Source organism: Tamandua tetradactyla, chromosome 21 (assembly GCF_023851605.1).
Source record: "Tamandua tetradactyla isolate mTamTet1 chromosome 21, mTamTet1.pri, whole genome shotgun sequence".
Classification (NCBI taxonomy): domain Eukaryota; kingdom Metazoa; phylum Chordata; class Mammalia; order Pilosa; family Myrmecophagidae; genus Tamandua; species Tamandua tetradactyla.
The window spans coordinates 5186032-5212524 of NC_135347.1; the positions used below are offsets into that span (position 1 = coordinate 5186032).

The following is a 26493-nucleotide window of genomic DNA, read 5'->3' on the forward strand; positions in this document are numbered from 1 at the left end:
TTCTGTGCATTTGAATTCAGTTGTCCTGTTTTCCAGCTCGTTGATTCTCTCTTCTGCCTCTTCAAATCTGCTCTGTTGCATGTCTGTAGTACATTTTTAATTTCATCTACAATGTCCTTCATTCCCATAATGTCTGTTTTTCTCCTATGTATTCTTTCAAATTCTTTTTTATGCTCTCCTAGTGTCTCCTTAATATCTTCTTCTCTTATGTATATTTTCCTTCATTTCTTTGAACTGATTCAGATTCAAAGAAGATTACTTGTTTCATAAAAATTGATTACTTGTTCCAGATTCTGTGTCTCCTCTGGCTTTTTGATTTGTTCCCCTGATTGGGCCATTTCTTCCTTTGTCTAAGTATGTCTTGTGTGTATTTTTTTTTTTGATATCTAGGTATCTGATTATCTTGATGGTTCTATTCTGAAGGTTGGTTTCTCTCTCTTGTCTAGGATTTAGTCGTGTTCTGAGTTTGTTTTAGGACACCACTTTGACAGTTGAGTTGTCAGTATTTCCCAGCCAAAACACAGTTCGCTGCCCATGTAGGGTGCACGCCATCTCCAAAGAGACTGCCGCAGGGTCAGAAGAGGCTCCAAAAAGCTCTGCTTTCGTCTCCTGCACTTTCTGGTCTGTCCAGCAGATGGCACTCTTCAGTTACTTATTCGTCCTCAGAAGCTGTTTAACTGGTGGCACCTGCCAGCATCTCACTGCGCTCAGCTAAAACTGTGGGACTCTCACTTTGTGGGCCAATATCTGACTCGGCATTGGGTGATGCCCCCCTTTATTTTGGGGGTGGAAGACTCCCACAGCCATCTCCATAGGCAAGGATCAGGTCTCCTGCTGCTGCTTCCCTCAAGGGTGGGTACCAAGCACCTCAGCCAGAACTGCCGTCTCTGTCCCCAACTTCTACGTCCCTTCATCCAGCACTGATGGGGACACTGAGATCACCTATCCTGTCTCCCAGGCCCCCGGCTGATTCAGAGAGTTTCTGCCTGCCTGCCTGCTGCTTTGGGGGAAGAAGGAGATTTTGCCATCCTCTCCCTACCCCTCCATTTGGCAGCACCTTCTTGTCCTTTTGTATTCCACCCTCCAGAACAGCTTGAGTCCTAAGCATAACTGAATGGGATGAGGCAAGGGGGACTAGATAATTTTAAGTTCCCTGTGAGTTTTAGATAACAGCTTCGGGGTGTCAGTACCTTCTTAGGTTCACGGGTAGAACGGAGGCTATCCTGTCTGATGACAAGGGGGGGTCAGTGGTAGGATGCTGCCTGCTAACAAGTGGTGACAGCAGCTGCTCGATGGGTTCAGACCAGCTCTGAGAGTGGGACTGAAGGAACTGTAACACTATGCTACTTCCAAAGAGATTTAAACACCAAAAGTCATCAAGAAATGGCACCTAGGCCAGCATTTTCACTCCACTTGGGATTGATAAACTGCTCACACGCATTTTGCCATTTCTGTCAAGTTCCCACTGCCTGCAAATAGAATCAAGTGGAAAAAAGAAAGAAGAGAGCCCTCCCTTCAATTCCTCGGATAATTAAGTGAGAAACTGAATAGTAAATGCACAGCAGGGAGCAAGCCCTCTCAGCCTTTAACCACATCTGTCAACCCCCAGATCTGAGGGCTGAAAATTCTAAGCTCCATTGGAGGGGTACTATAAACTCATCCCTGGGCCAGATGAATCACATCCACATATTTATAAGCAAAGTACAAACAACTTAAAATGTTTACATTGAGAAGTAATGAAAGTCATATGTCAAATACAATAGGGGAAAGGGGAAGAGTAAAATTAAAGAGTAAAACTAAAGCTTGAAGATGCATATACAGTATCTATGGAAAATTTGGCTTACAAACAAGAACGTATTGTTTACCTATTCAATTTAATTATAAAGAACATGCACTTTTTTATCCTTTGTGCACATTTCTAAAGTCCAGCTTTTAAGAACTTCGTTCTGTAGTGTTGCCCGAAGCTACAGAAGTCTTGTGGCTTCACGCACAGTCTGAAGGAACATGGCCACAAGCATTCCCCCACAAATGGGAATCCCCATTAACTTTCAGCTCTCACCCCCTGGCAGAGGCAGTGAAGGATTCCGCTTTCCACTGTACCCAAGAGCAGAAAAGCAAAAACAGAAGATAGCGCCTCCTCTCACAGATGTCCTCAGGGGTTTCAAATATGAGCTTAATGAGGAGGCCAGTAACGGGCTCTCAGCATCTTTTTACTGGAAGAGAGTCCTTTAAATTTACCACAAAGTAAAATCTGCAGAGGTGGCCTCTCCTCCTTAGCTTCTTGTCACCACGGATTCAGGCACAAGCACCCAGAAAAGCTCTGTAGAAGAAGTCGTATTGGCTTCACACAGTCCGTCATTTCCTCTCTAACAGAACCTACCCTAGATTAACTGTCTAATGGGTACAAGAAGATATCAAAGAAAAAACTCCGTCTGACTACCTGTGTACTCAGTATGAAAGTAATGTGTACTCAGATGAAAAGATCATCATGGTAAATTCATAACTCTTAAGTGAAGTTCAGCTCTCCTGTTTTGAGAGCCAAGATATTCCCCAGTCCTTACCCCACCATTCATTCTCATCCTTCAGCCTCCCGAGTGGATTTAGGTGCACAGGTATACTGGCTGACCACCAGGCTGGCCCCATCTCACTCCTTGCCCTACACACACAGTGATTTTTAGATTTAGTTTCTCACCCATAAAACAGTGGAATTATTTAATGATGACTACATAAAATTTTTAGACCTCTAAGTTCTTTTTGTTTCAAACAGAGAGGCTTCCACTGCTCCTCATTTTCCTTTTGTTTTTACTGTCACTAGACACAGCAGTACTGCTCCTCTCAGTACAGAAAAGAGCATATTAGTGCATTCTATTTAAAACATGTATTCTAATCTAAAGAAAAGTTGGCATTTCACCATACAGAAAAGAGCATATTAGTGCATTCTATTTAAAACATGTATTCTAATCTAAAGAAAAGTTGGCATTTCACCATAAGCAATTTTTGCAAACTCATTCTTAATTCGATTCTGTAAATAAACCAGCCAGTCCCACTGAAAAGTCAATGTCTTTCACTTTCTCCCCTTCCCACCTGTTCCTGCTAAAGACCGGGGTTGCTAAAGAGCAGAAACTTCCTTAAGCAGTGTATTAGTTAGGGTTCTCTAGAGAAACAGAATCAACAGGGAACACTTGCAAATATAAAATTTATGAAAGTGTCTCACGTGACCATAGGAACGCAGAGTCCAAAATCCACAGGGCAGGCTGCAAAGCCGATGACTCCAATGGATGGCCTGGATGAACTCCACAGGAGAGGCTCACCAGCCAAAGCAGGAATGCAACCTGTCTCCTCTGAGTCCTCCTTAAAAGGCTTCCCATGATTGCATTTAGCATCACTAATTGCAGAAGACACTCCCCTTTGGCTGATTACAAATGGAATCAGCTGTGGATGTAGCTGACGTGATCATGACCTAATCCTATGAAATGTCCTCATTGCAACAGACAGGCCAGCACTTGCCCAATCAGATGAACAGGTACCACAACTTGGCCAAGTTGACACCTGTCCCTAACCATGACAGTCCACCCCTTGTCAACTTGGCACCTATATATATATATCACCTTAGACCATACTTAATTTCCAAATGAAAACAAATAAGCACACATTTTTTCTTTTACCTGACAATACTCAGCTGTCCTGCATATAACTGGAAACACATTAAATCTCTCCAGAATAGGGTGCAAATCCTTGGGCAACATTCGATATCTTACAACTTAAATAGTATAATACGAACAAAACAGCATTACAGTCCTCGTTTCTGTAACTGATCACGTGGTCGAAGTTCATATTTATCACTACCTTCTTCCACTACCCATTCCATGTTCCCTTTCCCCTCAGCAAGCACTTCAGCTGGCCGTGGTTCTTTGCCTGGTGGGGTGACCCAAACCTTCATTCCTGAAGTCTCAGAGCCATTAGTGGTCCTGCCTGGATTGTGTTGTTGCAGTTTTCCATTGATTTTAATCACAGGGCATGGGAGTACTAATAGACGCCCCAGGGGATCTCCTATATTCCAAGAAAACTCTTCTTTACCTCCATTATGTAGTTGCAGACCTACTTCCTTCTGATAGTCAGGGTCAATTACCCCAGACAATAATGTAATCCCCTTCTTGGTGTGTTGATCCAGAGGCATAAGTAGCCCAAAGTGGCCAGGTGGCAATCTTAACTTCCAGTTCAGAGGTATCACTGTTGTTTCTCCTGGAGAAAGCACACCCCGTTTGGAACTAAAACCTGTAGATCAGCAGAACTCAGGGTAGCAGGGACAGGAAGCAAAAATTTTCCTAGTGGATCACTAGGAGTAATAGTGAGTGGTACCACTCCCATTTCCACCCCTTGGTTCCTGGACCCATGGATTCTGGCTATGGGAGAAACAGCACCATACAGCGGACGCTGATTCAGAGCATACACAGCTTCCTGGAGAACATTACCCCAGCCTTTCAAGTTTTTGCCACCTAGTTGGCACCGTAATTGAGTTTTCAGAAGGCCATTCCACCGTTCTATCAATCCAGCAGCTTCTGGATGATGGGGAACATGGTAAGACCAGAGAATTCCATGAGCATGTGCCCATTCCCACACTTCATTTGCTGTGAAGTGTGTTCCTTGATCCGAAGCAATGCTATGTGGAATACCATGACGATGGATAAGGCATTCTGTAAGCCCACGGATAGTAGTTTTGGCAGAAGCATTGCATGCAGGGAAAGCAAACCCATATCCAGAGTATGTGTCTATTCCAGTTAGAACAAATCGCTGCCCCTTCCATGAAGGGAGTGGTCCAATGTAATCAACCTGCCACCATGTAGCTGGCTGGTCACCTCGGGGAATGGTGCCATATCGGGGGCTGAGTGTGGGTCTCTGCTGCTGGCAGACTGGGCACTCAGCAGTGGCTGTAGCCAGGTCAGCCTTGGTGAGTGGAAGCCCATGTTGCTGAGCCCATGCATAACCTCCATCCCTACCACCATGACCACTTTGTTCATGAGCCCATTGAGCAATAACAGGAGTTTCTGGGGAAAGAGGCTGACTGGTATCCATAGAACGGGTCATCTTATCCACTTGATTATTAAAATCTTCCTCTGCTGAAGTCACCCTCTGGTGTGCATTCACATGGGACACAAATATCTTCATGTTTTTAGCCCACTCAGAAAGGTCTATCCACATACTTCTTCCCCAGACCTCTTTGTCACCAATTTTCCAATTATGGTCTTTCAAAGTCCCTGACCATCCAGCCAAACCATTAGCAACAGCCCATGAGTCAGTATACAAACGCACCTCTGGCCAGTTTTCCTTCCAAGCAAAATGAACAACCAGGTGCACTGCTCGAAGTTCTGCCCACTGGGAGGATTTCCTCTCACCACTGTCCTTCAAGGACACCCCAGAAAGGGGTTGTAATGCTGCAGCTGTTCACTTTCGGGTGGTACCTGCATATCGTGCTGAACCATCTGTAAACCAGGCCCGAGTTTCTCTTCCTCAGTCAATTCACTGTAAGGAACTCCCCAAGAGGCCATAGCTCTGGTCTGGGAAAGAGAAGGTAATGTGGCAGCAGGAGTGGAAACCATGGGCATTTGTGCCACTTCTTCATGTAACTTACTTGTGCCTTCAGGACCTGCTCTGGCTCTATCTTGTATATACCATTTCCACTTTACAATAGAGTGCTGCTGTGCACGCCCAACTTTATGGCTTGGTGGGTCAGACAACACCCAACTCATGATAGGCAGCTCAGGTCTCATGGTAACTTGGTGGCCCATGGTTAAGCGTTCAGTCTCTACTAAGGCCCAGTAGCAGGCCAAAAGCTGTTTCTCAAAAGGAGAGTAGTTATCTGCAGCAGATGGTAAGGCTTTGCTCCAAAATCCTAAGGGTCTGCATTGTGATTCTCCTATAGGGGCCTGCCAAAGGCTCCAGACAGCATCTCTATTTGCCACTGACACTTCCAGCACCATTGGATCTGCTGGATCATATGGCCCAAGTGGCAGAGCAGCTTGCACAGCAGCCTGGACCTGTCGCAGAGCCTCCTCTTGTTCAGGTCCCCACTCAAAATTAGCAGCTTTTCTGGTCACTCGATAAATGGGCCGGAGTAGCACACCCAAATGAGGAATATGTTGTCGCCAAAATCCAAAAAGACCCACTAGGCGTTGTGCCTCTTTTTTGGTTGTGGGAGGGGCCAGATGCAGCAATTTATCCTTCACTTTAGAAGGGATAACTCAACACGCCCCACACCACTGGACACCTAGAAGTTTTACTGAGGTGGAAGGCCTCTGTATTTTTGTTGGATTTATCTCCCATCCTCTGACATGCAAATGCCTTACCAGTAAATCTAGAGTAGTTGCTACTTCTTGCTCACTAGGTCCAATCAACATGATATCATCAATATAATGGACCAGTGTGATGTCTTGTGGGAGGCAGAAACGATCAAGGTCTCTGCGAACAAGATTATGACATAGGGCTGGAGAGTTGATATACCCCTGAGGTAGGACAGTGAAAGTATATTGCTGACCTTGCCAGCTGAAAGCAAACTGTTTCTGGTGGTCCTTACTAATAGCTGTTGAGAAAAAAGCATTTGCCAGATCAATAGCTGCATACCAGGTACCAGGGGATGTATTGATTTGCTCAAGCAATGATACTACATCTGGAACAGCAGCTGCAATTGGAGTTACCACCTGGTTGAGTTTATGATAATCCACTGTCATTCTCCAAGACCCATCTGTTTTCTGCACAGGCCAAATAGGAGAGTTGAACGGGGATGTGGTGGGAATCACCACCCCTACATCTTTCAAGTCCTTAAGAGTGGCAGTAATCTCTGCAATCCCTCCAGGAATACGGTATTGCTTTTGACTTACTATTTTGCTTGGTAGGGGCAGTTCTAGTGGCTTCCACTTGGCCTTTCCCACCATAATAGCCCTCACTGCACGAGTTAGAGAACCAACGTGGGGATTCTGCCAGTTGCTCAGTATGTCTATGCCAATTATACATTCTGGAACTGGGGAAATAACTACAGGATGGGTCCGGGGGCCCACTGGACCCACTGTGAGACGGACCTGAGCTAAAACTCCATTGATCACCTGGCCTCCATAAGCCCCCACTCTGACTGGTGGTCCAGAGTGACGTTTTGGGTCCCCTGGAATTAATGTCACTTCTGAACCAGTGTCTAATAATCCCCGAAATATCTGATCATTTCCTTTTCCCCAGTGCACAGTTACCCTGGTAAAAGGCTGTCGGTCTCCTTGGGGAAGACTTAGAGGAAGGTTAACAGTATAAATTTGTGGCAGTGTAACAGGTTTCTCCCCCATAGGGACCTGGCCTCCCCTTCATTCAAGGGGCTCAGGGTCTGTAAACTGTTTCAAGTCTAGAAATTGATTAAGGGGCCGTGACTCTGTGTTTTTGTAATTCAGGTTAGACTTCTGTTCCCTTGACCTAGAACTCTTTTGTTTATACAGCTCCAACAAGAATTTAGTAGACTGCCCTTCTATTGTATTTCTAGGCACCCCATGATTTACTAGCCAATGCCACAAATCTCTGCGTGTCATATAATTTTGATGCCTCCTTTGAGTTTGTTGTCTATTATAATACCCGCGTCTACCCTGTCTTTGGTGATTAAGTGCTGCCACCTGGCTTCTGCCAACTCGGGATCCTGTCATCCCCATTGTGTTTAAGGATTCCAGCTCAGTGACAGCAGTTCCTACAGTAATATCTGACCTACAGAGAAGTGCAACCACAGAGCTCTTGAGGGATGATGGTGCTAGTCTCACAAACTTATTTCTCACTGTTCTGGTAAAAGGTGCATCCTCTGGACATTCCTGGGGTGTAAGAGCAGGCTTTGCATGATAAATCCACTCTAACATCCCAATCTCTCTAAGCCTCTGGATCCCCTCATCTACATTATACCAGGGCAGTTCTGGCATTTCAACCTCAGGTAATGTTGGCCACCTTTTGATCCATGTTTCAACCAGCCACCCAAACAAGCTGTTAACACCTTTTCTAACTGCTCAAGCTATAACATTGAATGCAGAATCTCTGCTTAGTGGGCCCATATCAATAAATTCAGCCTGATCCAGCCTTATATTCCTCCCACCATTATCCCACTCTTAAAATCCATTGCCACACATATTCCCCTGATTTCTATCTATATAAATTGGAAAACTCACACAGTTCTTTTGGAGTATAACGTACCTCCTCATGTGTGATACTTTGTACCTCACCTTTAGGGGCTTGTTGGGACTTTAGTCTAGTTATCGGTCTAGAAGAAATGAGGGGTGGTGGGGGTGGGTCATGAAAAGAATTAGAAGTATCTTCCAAGCCATTTGCTTCAGGGCTTTCATTTGCAGTTTCATCTGGTGAAACAGGATTAATCACTCTAGGGCTAATCCCTTCAGGAGGAGGTTGGGTGGCCAATTCCTCATGGCAGGATGGAGGTGGGGCGGCTATGTCCTCAGGGCAGACTATTACAGGGTTATCTAAAGAAGGCTCAGCATGGTCTAGGGTTTCAACCTCACCCCCAACATCATTATCAATCCATATGTCACCATCCCATTTTTCAGGGTCCCACTCCTTTCCAATCAATGCCCTCACTTTAACGGCAGACACCATGCAAGACTGAGATTTCAGTTTACGTTCTAAAGTTGCTACTCTAACAATAAGATTCTAAGTCTGATTTTCAGAGATCTCAAGTCTACGGCTACAGGAAATAAGATTTTCCTTCAGGATACTCATAGAAACCTCTACATCTTTCAGACGGCGCTTAAGCTTCTCGTTTGAAGCCTTAAGCCCATCCCTTTCACCCTTTAATGTAGACAGTGTATCTAACAACAACCAACCAACATCTCTATAACTCTTATTTCTACAAAACTCTGTAAAGGTGTCAAAAACATTATCCCCCAGAGTCTGGCTTTGTACAAGCGAAGCATTAGGAGAATCGAATGATGATATTTTGACTATCTCCTTTGCCAACTCAGTCCACGGGTTGGGAGTGTCATTCTGATTGCGGGAATCAGAGTCCTTAGTGTCTCTGAGACCAGTCAGAGTAGAAAACCATTCATAAAAACCCATTTTTAAGATTCTGTTCCTTAAGAACCACTCCTGGTACCAAGATGTATTAGTTAGGGTTCTCTAGAGAAACAGAATCAACAGGGAACAGTTGCAAATATAAAATTTATGAAAGTGTCTCACGCGACCATAGGAACGCAGAGTCCAAAATCCACAGGGCAGGCTGCGAAGCCGATGACTCCAATGGATGGCCTGGATGAACTCCAGAGGAGAGGCTCACCAGCCAAAGCAGGAATGCAACCTGTCTCCTCTGAGTCCTCCTTAAAAGGCTTCCCATGATTAGATTTAGCATCACTAATTGCAGAAGACACTCCCCTTTGGCTGATTACAAATGGAAATCAGCTGTGGATGTAGCTGACGTGATCATGACCTAATCCTATGAAATGTCCTCATTGCTACAGACAGGCCAGTGCTTGCCCAATCAGATGAACAGGTACCACAACTTGGCCAAGTTGACACCTGTCCCTAACCATGACAAGCAGGGAAAGAATTTACTAAGGTGAATTTAAAACAGACATAACCCCTCTAATCAGTTTTTACCTTTATATTAAATTTTCACTTTCCTGACTCAGACTCAAATTTAATTAGAACCTACTAAAGAAAAAAAACAACAACAAAGAACATATTTATAATTTTTAAATTTCTTTCATTTTAGTCTAGACTGATTGGCTGCTTGATATATTTTAGATCGCACCCACAAGTAATGAGAGAAAAATGTGAGATATGATTATTTGAGCTATATTATATTAATTCAGAATCTAAACACATCTTACCTGTAAATAGGTTTCCAAACCTTGGCGCCGTTGTTCCAGGACTTTTGGGACCCAGTTTCTGACATGTTTAGAAGGGATTTCTGGAGTTTTTATGCATTTCTTAAGCTATAAAGACAGAAACAAAAAACAAAAGATAAAAACCGTTTTTTAATTGTATTAAGACATTGTTTGGGGAAACAAGCAAAAAGAAGAAAGTGAGACACTGCTATTTTCAAAAAATAAGATACAAGAAAACACTGTATCAAAAAAACCTTTCACTAAGATGTTCAAAATGTGCAGGTTTCAGAAGAGTATTTTGTCAATGGAGTTGTTATTGTTGTTTATCAATCGGCATTTCACATTGGAATTAATTCAATAACCTCTTCTGAAAATTGTAAAGTACAGTAAATGAGTTATAAAGAAATTTATGGTTTCTTAAATCAATTAATGCAACAATATTCTGCTTGGGAGAAATACATCTCTGACTAAAAGTTTTCCTACATATTTTTCCACATTAAAAAAAGCAAAGCAAAATGTAAATGTTTATAACCATCAGCCCATACCATTGAAAGACCGTCTTGAAAGTTCTATAATAGAATAAACTAAAAATAAGAGAGGCTGAATCTTTCAACACTTTTAAGAATTAGGTTTAAATTCTATTCATGAAAACAAAATGATCAGAAGTTCCAATTGATCAAGATGGTGGTACTGGATGCTCCAGAGTAGTATCTCCCCACAGAATCCTTGAACAATTAGCAAAAACCTGCAGAGCCATCTTCCTCAGAATGCCAGAAAACAGTTAAAGAATTGTGGTAACTGGGCAACTGCTGAATCGAGACAAACCACCCTGAAAAATCGTTGGTGAAGCCTGTGATGCCCTTTCTAGCCCTTACCCCACCTGTTTCCTGGTGTGGCATGAGCCAGCTTGTGTGCCCATTGTGTGTTTCCTGTTTCAGAGAGTGGAGTAATCCTTAGGCACAGACTGGGGTACTTTATGTCAGCACCAGTCTATGAGGTGGAAGCCTGAAAGACGGAACCAGGAAACTTGTCTTTTGGGCATGCCCTCCCAGAATTTTTCCTGAAGGCAGAGAAACAGCTTGCAGACAGAAATAATCAAATTGAAGCATCCTGGGGCAACCCAGAATTTCTCCTGAAGGCAGAGAAACAGCCTGCAGACAGAAATAATCAAATTGAAGCATCCTGGGGCAACCCAGAATTTCTCCTGAAGGCAGAGAAACAGCCTGCAGACAGAAATAATCAAACTGAAGCATCCTGGGGCAAAAGACTTACCTGCAGAAAGTGATAGAATCAAGCATCCAGGAGGCAGTGAAAGTGTTTCAAAGGGAGTAGAGGGGGCATTCAAATTCCTTGGGATGGTGAAATTCCTAAGGCCACACGCAAGCAAAAGCACAGGAAAAGAAGTAGGTTCCATAAAGGCTCAGCTAAGACAGTGAGAACCTTGCACTTGGCATTTGTCTCAGTTTGATCTTCTTGATAGGAGGCTAAGATTTGATGGAGACACCAGCCAAAGTAGAATAAATTTGCAAAGACTATTTAAGGTGCATTTTGCTTTGGTTTGCTTCTGTTAGCTCCTGGTACTCAAGAAAATTTCTTTCATATCATAGATGGATACAAACTTAAGAAACAGACAGTTCAGGGACTAAATATAAGCGTTGACACATTTAAAACACATTAAAGATTACAAGACAAATGATGAAAGGGGAAATGATAACTCATCCCAAAGAAAAAGACAGTAACCCAGAAACCACTAAGAGGACAAGACTTCGGACATGCTGGACAAAGACTTTAGAACGATGATCTTCAAGGAGATGCTCATTGGAGCATCAATGCTCAAGGAGATAAAGGAAATCAAGGAGAAAGAACTAAAGGATATGAGGGGAAAATATGAATCTCAATAAAGAGTTAGATATTTTAAAAAGCAACCAAACAGAAATGCTGGAGTTGAGGATCACAATAACTGAAATGAAAACTTCCCTAACAGGTTATACTATAGCAGATAAGAGATGGGACAAGAAAGAATCCATGATTTCAAAGCTGAGAACATTAAAATGATTGAGGCTGAGGAGCAGAAGAAAAAGACATTTGCACTTCTTTCTTTTGGCTACTCTAAATAATATTATCATGAATATTGGTCTAAAAATATTTGTTTGAATTCCTGCTTTCAATTCCTTTAGTTATATATCTAGAAGCGAAATCACAGAATCATATGGTAATTCTAAACTTTCTGAAGAAACAAGCTGTTTTCTGCAGTGCTTGCACCATTTCACATTCCTACCAATTATATACTAAGGTTCCTATTTCTCCACATTCTCAATATACTTATTTTCCTTTTCCTTTTTATTTATTTATTTTAATAACAGTCATTCTAGGGGGCTGAAGTGGTATCTCATTATGGATTTTTGTTTGCTTGTTTTTTTCACATGGACAGGCACTGGGAATCGAACCTGGGTCCCCAGCATGGCAGGTGAGAATTCTGCCACTGAGCCACCATTGCACCACGCTCATTATGGTTTTGATTTGCATTTTCCTACTGACTAATGATGTTTACCATCTTTTCATGTGTTTATTGCTCATTTACATATCTTCTTCGAAAAAATGTTTATTCAATTACCTTGGTCATTGAAAAATTTTTTTTGTCTTTTTGTTGTTGAGTTGTAGGAGTTCTTTATACCCTTAACAGATAGATCTTCCCAAATACTTTCTTCCATTCTGTAAACTCTCTTTTTATTTTCATGATAAAGTCCTTTGATGCACAAATATTTTTAAATTTTTATGACGTCCCATCTATCTACTTTTCTTTTGTTGCTCATGCTCTTGGTGTAAAGTTTAAGGCTCCATTGCCTCATACAAGATCTTGATATTTTCCTCTATAAGTTTTAATTTTAACTATTATAATTAGGTCACTGGGTTACTTTGAGTTAATTTTGTATATGCTGTGACAAGGAGCTCACTTTCATTCTTTTATATGTGACATCCAGTTTTTCCAAAACTATTTATTAGGGGAACTATTCTTTCTCCACTGACTAGACTTAGAACGCTTGCCAAAGTCAGGTGACCAAAGGCCTCAGAGTTTATTCCTGAACTCTCTATTTTATTCCATTGGTGTATATGTCTATCCTTGTAACAGTATCACAGTTTTGATTACTGTAGCTATGGAATAAGTTTCTAAATGAGGAAATTTGAGTCCTCCAACTTCGTTCTTTCTAAAGATGGTTTTCGCTATTCATGGCCCCTTACCTATCACAATATGAATTTGATCATTGCTTATTCATTTCTGCAAAGAAAGTTGTAGGAATTTTTATTGGAATTCTATTGAATGCATAAATCACTTAGGATAGTTTTTTGATTTGCTAAAGCTCCTGGAATGCAATATACCAGAAATGGATTGGCTTTTAAAATGGGGATTTATTCGCTTACAAATGCACAGTTCTAAGCCTGTGAAAATGTCCAAATTAAAGCATCAATAGGATGACAACTTCTCTGAAGAACGGCCACCGGCATCTGGGTCACCTCTGTCACACGGGAAGGCACATGGCTAGTGTCTACTGGTCCTTCTCTCCTGGGTTTGGTTGCTTTCAGCTTCTGGCTTTAGTGGTTTCTTCTCTCAGCAACTCCAGGAGTATTGCTGAGATTTTCCTCTGTAATCTCTTTTAAAGGATTCCAGTAAAAGGATTAAGACACACCTTGAATGGACTGGGTCACATCTCAGGTTGAAAATAACCTAACCAAAAAGTCCCACCTATAACAGGTCTGCACCCACAGGAATGGATTAAAAGAACATGGCCTTGGAGAGAGGGGCAAGATGGCACCTTCGTGAGGTGTGGAATTTAGTTTGTCCTACAGAGCAGCTAATAAATAGCCAAAAACAGTACAGAACAATTGCTGGGAACATCACTGACCAGACATACGACACACACAGTATGTACAAGTGGAATGGCTGAGACCCCAGACAGAACTGTAAGTCCCTCAAGACCAGAGGCTGGTGCCCCTCCACCCACAGGCATGGCCAGCTGTTTCCTGAGGGGAAAGGAAAGAGACTTTACTAGCAGCAAGGGCTTAGCTCAACCAATCTCCAATTGTGAAATTAATGAACAAATTCTGACTACTGAAAACAGGCCCCCAGCACACATGAACCTGGAATAAGCATAAAGGTACTAGGAGTTTTTGCCCTAGCAGAGAGGGGGCAGGGCTGACGGGGGTAGGGGGGTCAGACGCTTTTTGACCTGGAGAGCACAAAATACTGGAAAGGGGGTGGCCCCCCAGAAAAGGGGACACATAGAGGCTGGAGATATAAGAGCCATGTACCAACTTAAGTTCTTGATTGATAAACCCAAGGAGCAGGGGTCTGAAAAGACTTTATTATTATTTTTTCCTTTTTTTCTATTCCTTAACAGCTCATCAGATAGAACTGGAAGCATTCTCAGGCTCCAGCACTGTCCCAGGCAAGGGAGGAATTAAGCTTGTCTAAGAGACAAAGTAACTAGTCAGGTGAAAGGGTTAATTCTCTAAAGGGTATTGTGGTAGTTAGATTCAGTTGTCAAGTTAGATTCAGTTGGCCAGGTGAAGGCACCTAGTTCTTTTGCTGTGGACATGAGCCAGTGGTACATGAACCTCATCTGTTGCTCATTACATCTGCAGTCGGCAAGGAAGCATGCCTGCTGCAATGAAAGATGTTTGACTTAATTGGCTGCTGTTTAAATGAGAGAGTGCAATGTAGCACAGCCCAAGCAGCTCAGTATATCTCATCTCAGCACTTGCAGCTCAGCCCAGGCCTTTGGAGGTACAGAAATAAATCACCCCAGGGAAAGCTGTTGGAACCCAGAGGCCTGAAGAGAAGGCCAGCAGAGATCACCCTGTGCCTTCCCGCATAAGAAAGAACCGTAGTTGAAAGTTAGCTGCCTTTCCTCTGAAGAACTAATAAAATAAATCCCCTTTTATTAAAAGCCAATCCATCTCTGGTGTGTTGCATTCTGGCAGCTAGCAAACTAGAACAGGTATATTTTCCCCAAGAGAAAGGTGGAGCACAGACCAAATGGAATCCTTCTTTCAAGGAATTCGGGCCCCAGAGCTTAGAAAACGGAAGCAATTAAAACCTTCCTACAATATGGGACTGTGTGGTTTGGGAAAATCTGACTGGGGTCTATAATATCTGAGGAGACCTTCCTCAAAAAAAAAGGATCCACAAACACAGGGCAAGAAACAGAAATGCAAGAACTGAAAAATTCTGATCAGTTAAACAGAATCTATGCTTGAGGTCTAGAAAAGTTGAGCTGAATGTCAAAGAAGAGATAAAGAACAAAGTCATCCCACAAGGAAATCCTAGTTTAAAAGAATGAAAACAACCGTTTGAGGAAATCAAATGCCTAGATGCCAGCAAAAAATAATGAGGCATACATAGAAAATCAAAGATATGGTCCAGTCAAAGGAACAACCTAACACTTCCAATGAGATACAAGAGTTGAAAGAACTAATTTAGGATGTCTGAACAGACATGGAAAATCTCCTCAAAAATCAAATCAACAAGTTGAGCGAGGATATAAAGAAGATACTGAGTGAACAAAAAGAACTTGAAAGTTTGAAAAAAAAAAACAGATCATAGAACTTACAGAAATTGAGAGCACAGTGGAGAGAAGAAAATAGACAAGAGAAACATACAATGACAGATTTGAAGAGGCAAAAGAAAGGATTAGTGAGCTACAGGACTGGGTATCTGAAATCCAACACACAAAAGAAAATATAGGGAAAAGTATGGAAAAATATGAGTAGGGTCTCAGGGAACTGAATGAAAACATAAAGCACAGGAATATACATGTTGTGGATGCCCCACAAGAAGAAGAAAAGGGAAAAGGAGGAGAGGGACTAATGGAAGAAATAATCACTGAAAATTTTCCATCTCTTATGAAAGACATAAAATTACAGATCCAGGAAATACAGTATACCCCAAACAGAATAGATCCAAATAGACAGCAACATATTAAAAGAATTATACATCATGACCAAGTGGGATTTATTCCAGGCATGCAAGGATGGTTCAATATAAGAAAGTCAATTAATGTAATATACTACACCAATAAATCAAACCAGAATAAAACACATGATCACATCAACTGCCGCAGAAAAGGCATTTCACAAAATTCAACATCCTTTCTTGATGAAAACACTTAAAAGGATAGGAATAGAAAGGAATGTCCTCAACATAATAAAGGGAATATATGAAAAACCCACAACGAACATCATCCTCAGTGGGGAAAGACAGAAAGCTTTCCCTCTAAGATCAGGAATAAGACAAGCATGCCTACTGTAACCCTTCTTATTCAATATTGTGCTGGAAGTTCTAGCCAGAGTAATCAGAAAAGAGAAAGGAATAAAAGGCATCTACATTGGAAAGGAAGAAGTAAAACTCTCACTGTTTGCAGGTGATACGATCCTATATGTCTAAAATCCCCCCAAATATACACCAAGCTACTAGAGCTAATAAATGAGTACAGAAAAGTGGCACAGTACAAGAGCAACACTCAAAAATCAGTAGTGTTTCTATACATTAGTAACGAGCAATCTGAGGAGGAAATCAAGAAAAAAATTCCATTTATAATTGCAACCAAAAGAATAAAATATTTAGAAATAAATTTAACTAAGGATACAAAAGACCTATACAAAGAAAACTACAAGAAATTGCTAAAAGAAATCATGGAAGACCTAAATAAATGGAAGGGCATACCATGTTCATGGACTGGAAGACTAAATATAGTTGTCAATTCTACCCAAATTGATTTATAGATTCAATGCAATACCAGTTAAAATCCCAAAAACTTACTTTGCAGAAATAGAAAAACCAATACCCAAATTTATTTGGAAGGAAAGGGTGCCCCAAATAGCTAAAAATATCTTGAGAAGGAAAAATAAAGTGGGAGGTTGTTCTAGTTTGCTAGCTTCCAGATTGCAATATACCAGAAACGGAATGGCTTGTAAAAAGGGGAATTTAATAAGCTGCTGGTTTATAGTTCTAAGACCAAGAAAATATCCCAATTAAAACAAGTCTGTAGAAATGTCCAATCTAAGGCATCCAGGGAAAAATACCATGGTTCAAGAAGGCCGATGAAGTTCAGGGTTTCTCTCTCAAGTGAGAAGGCACATGGTGAACACAGTCAGGGTTCCTCTCTCATCTGGAAGAGCACATGGTGAACATAGCATCATCTGCTAGCTTTCTCTCCTGGCTTCCTGATTCATGAAGCTCCCAGGAGGTGTTTTCCTTCTTCATCTCCAAAGGTCACTGGCTGGTGAACTATCTGCTTCTTTTGGCTATATTATTCTCTGCTCTCAGAATCTCTCTCATTCTCCAAAATATTTCCTCTTTTATAGGATTCCAGTAAACAAATCAAGACCCACCTGAATGGGTGGAGTCACATCTCTATCTAATCCATTTTAACAACCACTCTTGATTGAGTCATATCTCCAGGGAGATGATTACAGTACTGAATAGGGATTAGAAGAAACAGCTGCCTTTACAAAATGGAATTAGGATTAAAGCATGGCTTTTCTAGGGTACATACATCCTTTCACACCAGCACAGAGGTCTCACACTACCTGATTTTAATGCATACTATGAAGCTACTGTGGTCAAAACAGCAGGGTAGTGGCATAAAGACAGATATACTGACCAATGTAATAGAATAGAATAGAATGTTCAGAAAGAGACCTTCTCATCTACGGACAACTATCTTTGATAAGGCAGTCAAGCCAACCCACCTGGGACAAAGCAGCCTCTTCAATAAATGGTGCTTGGAGAACTGTATATTCATATGGAAAAGAATGAAAGATGATCCATATCTCACACCCTATACAAAAATTAACTCAAAATGGATCAAAGATCTAAATATTAGAGCTAAGAGCAAAAAATTTTTAGAAGAAAGTGTAGGGAAATATAAATTTTGTAATTCGAGGCAGTTTCCTAGAAGTTATACCCAGAGCACGACCACCGAAAAAAGAAATAGATGAATGGGGACTCCTTAAAATTAAACATTTGAATACAACAACAACAACAAAAATAAATAAATAAATAAGAATTTTTAAAAAATCAAACACTTGTGTGCATCAGAGAACTTTGCCAAGAAAGTAAAAAGTCAGTCCCACAATGGCAGACAATATTTGGAAATCATATATCAGATAATGGGTTTAATATCCAGAATATATAAAGAGAGTCTAACTCAACAACAAAATGGGGTTTTAAAAAATGGGCAAAAGACATGAAAAGACACTTCAGAAGAGGAAATACAAATGGTTAAAAGGCACATGAAAAGATGTTTATCTTCACTGTCTGTTAGGGAAATGAAAATCAAAACTACAATGAGATATCTCACATTCACTACAATGGTCATTATTAAAAGAACAGAAAGTGACCAGTGCTGGAGAGGATGTGAAAAAAGAGGCACACTTAATCCACTGTTGGTGGGAATGTAAAGTGTTCAAACTCTGGAAGGCAGTTTGGTTGTTCCTCAGGGAACTACGTACAGAATTGCCATACGATCCAGCAATCCTATTACTAGATATATATTCAGAGGACCTGAGGGCAAGGACACAAATGGACATTTGCACACCAATGTTTATAGCAGTATTATTTACGATTGCCATAAGACAGAACACTAGCCCAAATGTCCATTAACAGTGAGCAGCTAAACAAGTGCATATAAACTGTGGTATATACACACGATAGACTATTACACAGCTGTAAGACAGAATAAATTCATGAAGCATGTAACAACATGGATGGACCTTGAGGACATTACGCTGAGTGAGATTAGCAAAAACGAAAGGACAAATACTCACTAATATGAACTAACTTACTCAGAGTAAGAACTCTGAAGCTATGAAAGGCAGCAGTATAGGAAATACTTTTTAAACATATAGGAAATGTTTAAAAAGTTGAAAAAGGAATCAGACTCCAACTAGAGATATGAGGGTTGCTGATTGGGACAAGAAAATGGTAAAGAGAACACAGGGTAAAAGATGATATGGTCCATATTTTAAAACTTCTGTGTGAGACCAAAGGAAGAGATGCAAAATTTATATTTTGGTTAATGCATTTCTTAATTTAACTTGTATAGTCAGTTCAGTTGAAAATCAAATCTTGAATAGGGTGTGAGCTCTTGTTGGTTTGTTCAGGTTAGTGTGATGCCCCGATAAATCCCTGAGTGATTTGGGCAGTGAATAAAGAAATACTTGAAAAGTCCCTTTGGGAGACTGAGGAAAGAGGAGGAAATAATCAACTTCCCCATCTGGAGTTATTTCTTATATTCTTGCAAGCAGTGGGGACAACCAAATCAATAGGCCAAGCCCTCAATCTTTGGGTTTGCCCCTATGAAACATAACCCTGCAAAGAATAGGCTATGCCTACTTAAAATCAGGCCTAAGAGTCACCCCCAAAGAACCTCTTTTGTTGTCCATATGTGGGCTCTCTCTCAGCCAATTCTGCAGGTGAACTCACTGCCCTCCCCACTACATGGGACATGACTCCCAGGGGTGTAAATCTCCCTGGCAACGTGGGACAGAACTCCTGATATGAGTCAGGACCCAGCATCAAGGGATTGAGGAAGCCTTTTGGATCAAAACCAGGAAGAGAGAAATGAGGCAAAAGAAAGTTTCAGTGGCTGAGAGATTTCAAACAAAGTCGAGGGGTTATCCTGGAGGTTATTCTTAGGCATTATATAGATACCACCTTTTTAGTTTATGGTGTGTTGGAGTGGGTGTGGGAAAGTACGTTGAGCTGTGTTCCAGTAGCCTTGATTCTTGAAGATGATTGTATAAAGATATAACTTTTACAATGTGACTGTGTGGTTGTGAAAACCTTTGGATGTGTCTGATGCTCCTTTTATCCAGAGTATGGACAGATGAGTAAAAAAAAAATATGGATAAAAATAAATAAATAATAGGAGTGACAAAGGGTAAAACAAATTGGGTAGATGGAAATACTAGTGGTCAATAAGAGGGAGAGGTAAGATGTATGCTTTAATATGAGCTGTTTCTTTTTTCTTTTTATCTCTTTTTCTGGTATGGTGCAAATATTCTAATGATCATGGTGATGAATGTACAACTTGGTGATGATATTGTGAGCCACTGATTGCACCACATGTATGGAATGCATGTGTGTGAAGATTTCTCAATAAAAATTTTTTTAAAAATTTCTTAAACAAAAAGAAATAGATCAAAAATAAAGAAAGAAATAAATTCCCAAAGTCATCCAGAGTACCAATGTGCTAAGCTAAAATCTTGACTTCCCAAGCTCCCTTGTCACTAGAGTAGGTATGCCACACAGTTTTATTAGTGAAATGTCCTACAAAGTCTACTGGGTAGGGCCCCCTACTTCCCTAATAAAAAGAAACATTCCTGCCAGAAACGTACAATGCCTGGTGGAACAGCTGCCACATAAACAAAAGGGTGAGAGCCACAAGCGAAGGCAAGGATGGTGAGGGGGGAAGGCAGAGGATACCTGGATCCTGGATACTGTAGAATTGCTGCATCAACCTTGGAGCATCTGCCATTAGTTTTCTTGTAACACGAAACAGTAAATTCCTTATTTGTTTAAGAAACCCAGTCAAGTTTCTTCTATGCTAACCAAAGATGTTCTACCATAAAGGAATCGGCTGTTCTGTTTTGGTGACTGTAAGTCAGAATTGCCCAATGGGCATCCCAGCGGAGATGATGATAAGGCAGTTAGATATGAGTCAGTAAATCTGGGAGCCAGAATATATAAAGGGAATTTAGAACCATGGAGCTGGATGAGAGAAGATGCTGGGAGGGAAGTACTGAAGGGGAAAAGGGCTACGGTAGACAGAACTCTAAAATTCCCTCCGCTGGTATACATACTCTGTATGTATACTCCCCCCGAGTATGGTGAGAAGCTGTGAATATAGCGAGACAGTCACTCCCTCGATTAAGTTCTGTAATATGACAGGTGATGAGACAGTCACTCCATGATAATGTTACATTATAGGTTGCAGGTTGCAGGCTGCTGGCTTTGAAGAAGCAAAGCTGCCATCATGGGAGAGGGGACATGGCCAGGACCTGAGGGTGGCCCTAGGAGCTGAGCACTGGCCTGGCCCACAGCTAGAACACAGGGACCTCAGGCCTACACTGCAAGGAAAGGAATTCTGTCTGAATGAACTTGGAATTGGTCTGAGACATCAAACTCTGAGAGGCAGAGGAGAGAAGCAGGGTAATCCGTGGGATAGGAGGTAAAACAGTAAGTTCGGTTAGAAAAGTGTTTCCAGAAGGGGGACGTGACCAGACTAGGTGAAATACTGATGGGAAGTCAAAAGCACTGGGCCAAGAGAGAATGGGAAGTGAGAAAGAGGCTCCTCTTTCATGGAGTCACAATGAACAAGGACAGCAAACGGTAACCATAAGGAGGCCCCCACAGGGGGAAGGGAAGGTTTTATTTTTTTAAATAGGAAATATCACCACATGTTCATTCACTAATGAGAACGATCCAGCATGGAGGGGAAAATTGATAATGCAGAAGGGAAAGAGGAAGAATTAATGATTGCCTGGAAGGGAACGACAGATTTATATCTCATCTCGACACTATTTGAGGTATTTCTCAAACAAGAATAAAGCCAAAAATCCTAAATCATTCTGTGGAAATAAGCTTATTATGTTTCAATGTAAACATAAAGAAACTTCCTTTAAAAATATTAGTCAGTTACAAACGTTCTTTTATTTCAGAATAGAAAACCAATTCTGAAGTCTGAGTCAAATCAGATTCCATGATCTGTCTTTCTCTCCTTTTTTATTAATCTGAAAGATCCAGCACTGAAAACATTTTCCTTTTTTATTTATGCCAAGAGTCCTGAGGAAGGCGATCATCATAGCTGCTGTGACAGCACTTGTAAGTGAGTAATGAATTGCTTTAGATGAGGAGAGACAAACCTGAGACAATATGTTTCCAGCAGGGCTCAGCTGCTTACAAGATAAATACCCCTGTGCCACTCCATCTGATGATTAACTGTCTGACCATGCAGTGACCAGCCAAACAGCCCGTCTGATCCATGCAGATAGCTACCAGACTCCACGATACCCACAAACACAATCCCCTTTCCTGGAGTGACCACTCCCTTTTCCTTTTTATACAATTAGAAGAGTTTATAGAGAATTTACTTCAGACAGATCAGGGAGCATACTCATTATTATAGGAACCATCTTCCATGGAAAGGATCAGGAATATTTCTTCCCAAACACATGAATAAAAAAGAGAGAGAAAAAGTAAGTTTAAGAAATAAAGTTGGGGGCCCTTGAGGAAGATCCAGTCTTTTACCCCAGAGTGTCCCTCGTATTCCTTCAGGGTCCCCCCCTGAGACAGTACAGGGGCTGTACTCCTGGTTGGAGCCTGTATAGCAGTTTTTGGTTCCTCTGAAATAAGTGCATCATTAAATTAAATGAAAGCGAATGCAATCTCAAGCCAAAAGTAGGCAATAATAAAAATGAGAACAGTTCATTTAAATAGGAACCAGCAGCACCATATTTTCAGCGAAACTTCTGTAAATTAAGTTGGAAGGCTGTAACTGAATGAAAACTGCTGGGAAGATACATCAGCTATGTTCAGCAGTTTTGCAACGCAGGGAAGGTGCTTCCCCATACGCATGATTTGGGGCCTTCAGAGGTAACACTGTTTTCAAGGACTGCCATTTAAAATGGTAAATTATATGGCTGCAGTGGGGCACAAGCACACCTGGTTGGAGGCAGGGGGAGCACTTACAATTCTATGAAGTTAGTGCTCTCTGTTCCAAGGCTTCAAATGAGAAATCCAATGCACAGAAAGACCACTAACCTGCTCTAAGAACTCAGATAGGAAAAGGCAAAGGTAGGCTCGGTGTCATACTGGTCCCACCGTTTATGCTCTTTAACTTCTACACCATAGTTTCCACCACATGAACACGGCTATCATAGTAGCATTGGTTTAAAAAAAAAAACACGGCAAGAAAAGAAATTAAAAGAAAAATAACAATTTTATTAGAAGAGCAGATTTCTTCAGATAAACAAAAAACCATTAACATAGGTAATTATTTTAGCTTCTGCTTCAAAATTTGCTTCACTGTCAGTCAGGAGGCATTTTTGTGTGTGGTGCACAGAGAACAGCTATATGTTTATCATTAGGTGCAAAGCAGTTGTTAAGAGTTCATACATTATTTTAGAATCAACATAGAGGTACTTGCTAAACACTTTTAACACATGAGATAATAGAAGACAAACTATAAGAAAACTCAGGATACTGGTAACAGAGAAAACCAGATACCCCAGAGAAAAAGTTGAAAATTTCAAGAAAATTAAATGAGTATGTTTAACAGCATTTAAAATAAAAATATTTAAAGTAAATATATAGCATTCTACGCAATGCACAAAATTCAAATATGGAAGCTGAGGGTACTAAAATGTCAATTAAAAGGTTAAGGCTGCAAGATGGGGCCGCAGCAGTTATTAAAGTGTGTGCATTCTGATTAAAATTTTGCTCGTTTCTATCCTTCCTAACACAAAATTTACAGTGAAGATTACAACGTTATATTATATTTTTATACCTTGCTATAATTGCATTTCATAGTTACCTTTTCTGCCCCAATTCTGATACAACCACATGGAGCAAGAAAAGGAGACTTCCAGGATTCACTTTCCATTCTGCGATATGTAAGATTAGATCCTGTACCCAACTAAATACACTGCCCCAGAAGGTTATTTTTATCACTGTGTCCCTGTAAAGACGTTTCAAATATTTTAACAAGGCTGATAAAAGTAGGCAAAAATTGAGACATTTGATACATTTTACTCCATTAACTCTGGTAAACTTGATTATACAATTATAAGACTAGCTACAACAAACACCAGAGCTGCAGACACGAAGAGAAGCGTGACGCTCAGAAAATCTCAGGATTGTTTCTGCTCTTGACGATCTAAACACACCAGCCTCTAAGAGTCACTGGGAAGAGGTCCTCTTGTGCAGAAGGAAGAAAATGGTACAGAGCCGAGAACAGGGTGGACAGCCCTTGCCACTGTAGCACAGGCAGCCGCCAGCTCACCACGGGCCTCACTGGTGTCACCCAGCCGTGCCTCCCTTGGAGCTGGTCCCTGCGTGCCTGCGGGGACAGCGGGGCTGCATCTGGGGTCATGCAGCACTGGCTGCTGACTTGGAGGTGAGGAAGGAGGTTCTCATATGACAGGCTGCCAAGCCCAGACCTGGGTTATCAGAGGCAGGTGAGGGAGGACAGAGGCAAGGCGGAGGCTTTAACCACACTGGAGGGACCTGATTCCACCTTGGAGCTGGCAGAAACCCCCCTGGCATCCGAATGTTCTCCCAAAACAAGGAAGCAAACACTGGACTCGATGAGACAAAAACGAGAGGCCCAGGTGCCCAGACCTCTCGGAGACCCTCAGGTTTGTACTCTTGTGAAGTCTGGTGGGCAAAACTGGGCGAAAAAAATATCTATATTCAACCATATTAATTTTTGGATGTAAAAATGTGACTTTAAACAGAATTTTAATTGGAGAATGAAATGTAAATTATCCTCTGCTGTTTTAACAGAAAAGTGTTAAAACAGTTTCACTAATTTCTCAATAATATTCTCTTAAAGTTTATACTTAATTCTCTATTCTCCTGTCCAAAAAAAAAAACACCTGGGGAAGCTTAATTTTAAAAAAAAAAAAGGCTAAAGAACTTTTAATACAGATTAAACACATGATCACATCATTTATGCCCAGAAATCCACCACACCCCCACCCCGACGTAAGAGAACTTTACGTCAAAATTCAGTCTTGTAAAGTGGCCCTTTACAATTCAAAAGAAGGCTGAGAGTCTCCTTTTTCATGTTTTTCCCAAACAGCCCTTGCATATGTATATACATGCATATTATCTTTTCCAGGTACATGCAAGTATCAGTAACATATTCGTTCTTGTACAGTGATCATTTGTGTGGTAACTTTCTCTTTTAAAGGACACTAAGTATATTTCATCAATAAAACAACTGTCTAATCTTATTCTTTCGGAACCTCCAATGCCCAGTGTGGTACACAGCAAAATAGCCTGCAGCCTAATGTCTGACATACTTGTAAAAGATCCCAACAAAAAACCACCTAACCAGAAAGCATATCTTTAAAGGACAAAATGATTTTTTAAAACAAGATCTACTGCGCAGAAAAAGAAACTATACTGTTTCAAGAAATACCAATTATCTTAAGAACCACAGAAAGCAGTCGTAACATTATACCAGCTGCCATACAGAGAAAAGAAAAAAAAAAAAGGTTACCTTTTTGTGCAAGGCATGGAACTCGCTGTACCTTTTTTCAACAAAATGTTTTCTTCCATTCATTAGCACTTCTATTTTAAACACCTGAGGAAAAAATTGAAAAGATTAATTCCACCAGTTCAAAAACCTCTATTGTCTTATGTGGTAAGTTAGTGACCATGATATATTTCAGCCCTTTAATTACAGTAGCTGATCCCCCAAAACCCAGCAGGCTCAGGAGACCCGGGCCCAACAGCACTGATTAATGAGTGCTCAAACCAAATGCTCAGGAACAAAATACAATGTTGTCAGCAAACCTAAGAGGAACAGAAACTTAAATGCGTTAAAATGTCCCTTAATTTTTTAATAAAGGAATATTTCTTGCTTAAAATTATTACTTTGCCTAGTGAACGGGATGACATTGAGATAAGAGTGTAAGACGACAGCAATACTCTGGTAAAAATCCCAGGCACGTGGGCATTCCATGATGGGTATTTCAATGCCAGCAGCAGCACTGTGGCATCTTTAAGACGATCATGCAAGCAGTAGTGCATTTTAGGTTAATTTCTTCCTAACCTGCATATTCATCTCTTAGTCTCAGCTGGCTGATCCTGCTGTTTGCAAGGCAGAGAAAATGTAGTAAAGGTTCATTTTCCCTGCATGATGTGAGTGACAGCTTGTGTTCCTACCTCCAGAAGGTTGAAAGGCCAGATAAAAAGGCTCTCTGGGTGCACTAATTAGTAGGCACTAACATGACATTTTCTTGATTCCTAGGTCAGTGGGTCAAGACTGGGAACAAGAGATGAGAAATATTGTGAAATGCTCATGAAAATACAATATTAAGGTGGGGTAGGGGAGGGCGCTTGGCAGAAACTAAAGAAAAGGTGCTTGGTTATTTCCAGCATCTTGGCTGACTCCTGTTTTGCTGTATAAGAGTTTGCAAAGCACCAAGGTGAAGGAATATTGTCCGATTACTTAGTAAGACTGATTTCCTGTTTCAATTACCTTTCTGAATAAAAACTAAAGTTGAGGTCATATGACACTAAAAGCATTAAAGACATGCTTTAACCCTAAAAATAAGAACTTCTTAATTTTAACATACGAGATATAAGGTTATACACTTCAATTCTGAAAACACATCACTTACACCTATATATCTGTGACATATGTAAATACATCTACTTTAGAAAACCAAAAACATGTCATCAAACATAAAGGATGGCTGCATTTTTGTGCTTCTTTGAATCAGAAACAAAAATCTTCTGTTGCCAATTTTACCAACTTAATATCTTATATCAACATTTAATTTCACAAGAAATACTCCTAAATAAATACTTTTCCTTGGTGAATCAGCAGAAGTATTTTCTTCTAAAACCTTA

The 26493-nt window shown here is 40.9% G+C and overlaps 1 protein-coding gene across 7 annotated transcripts in view; it reads right to left on the reverse strand.

The window, feature by feature from the left end:
* The window catches only part of SNX24 (sorting nexin 24), a 241763-nt gene that overhangs the window by 73588 nt on the left and 141682 nt on the right, over positions 1 to 26493 (reverse strand). For all 7 annotated transcript variants that reach the window (XM_077138818.1, XM_077138812.1, XM_077138813.1 and 4 more), the window contains 2 exons: positions 25136 to 25219; positions 9852 to 9956 (listed from right to left, as the gene is read on the reverse strand). In XM_077138818.1, the coding sequence (XP_076994933.1) occupies positions 9852 to 9956; positions 25136 to 25198 (168 nt within the window). In that variant the 5' untranslated portion in view covers positions 25199 to 25219. The remainder of the gene's footprint in view (positions 1 to 9851; positions 9957 to 25135; positions 25220 to 26493) is intronic.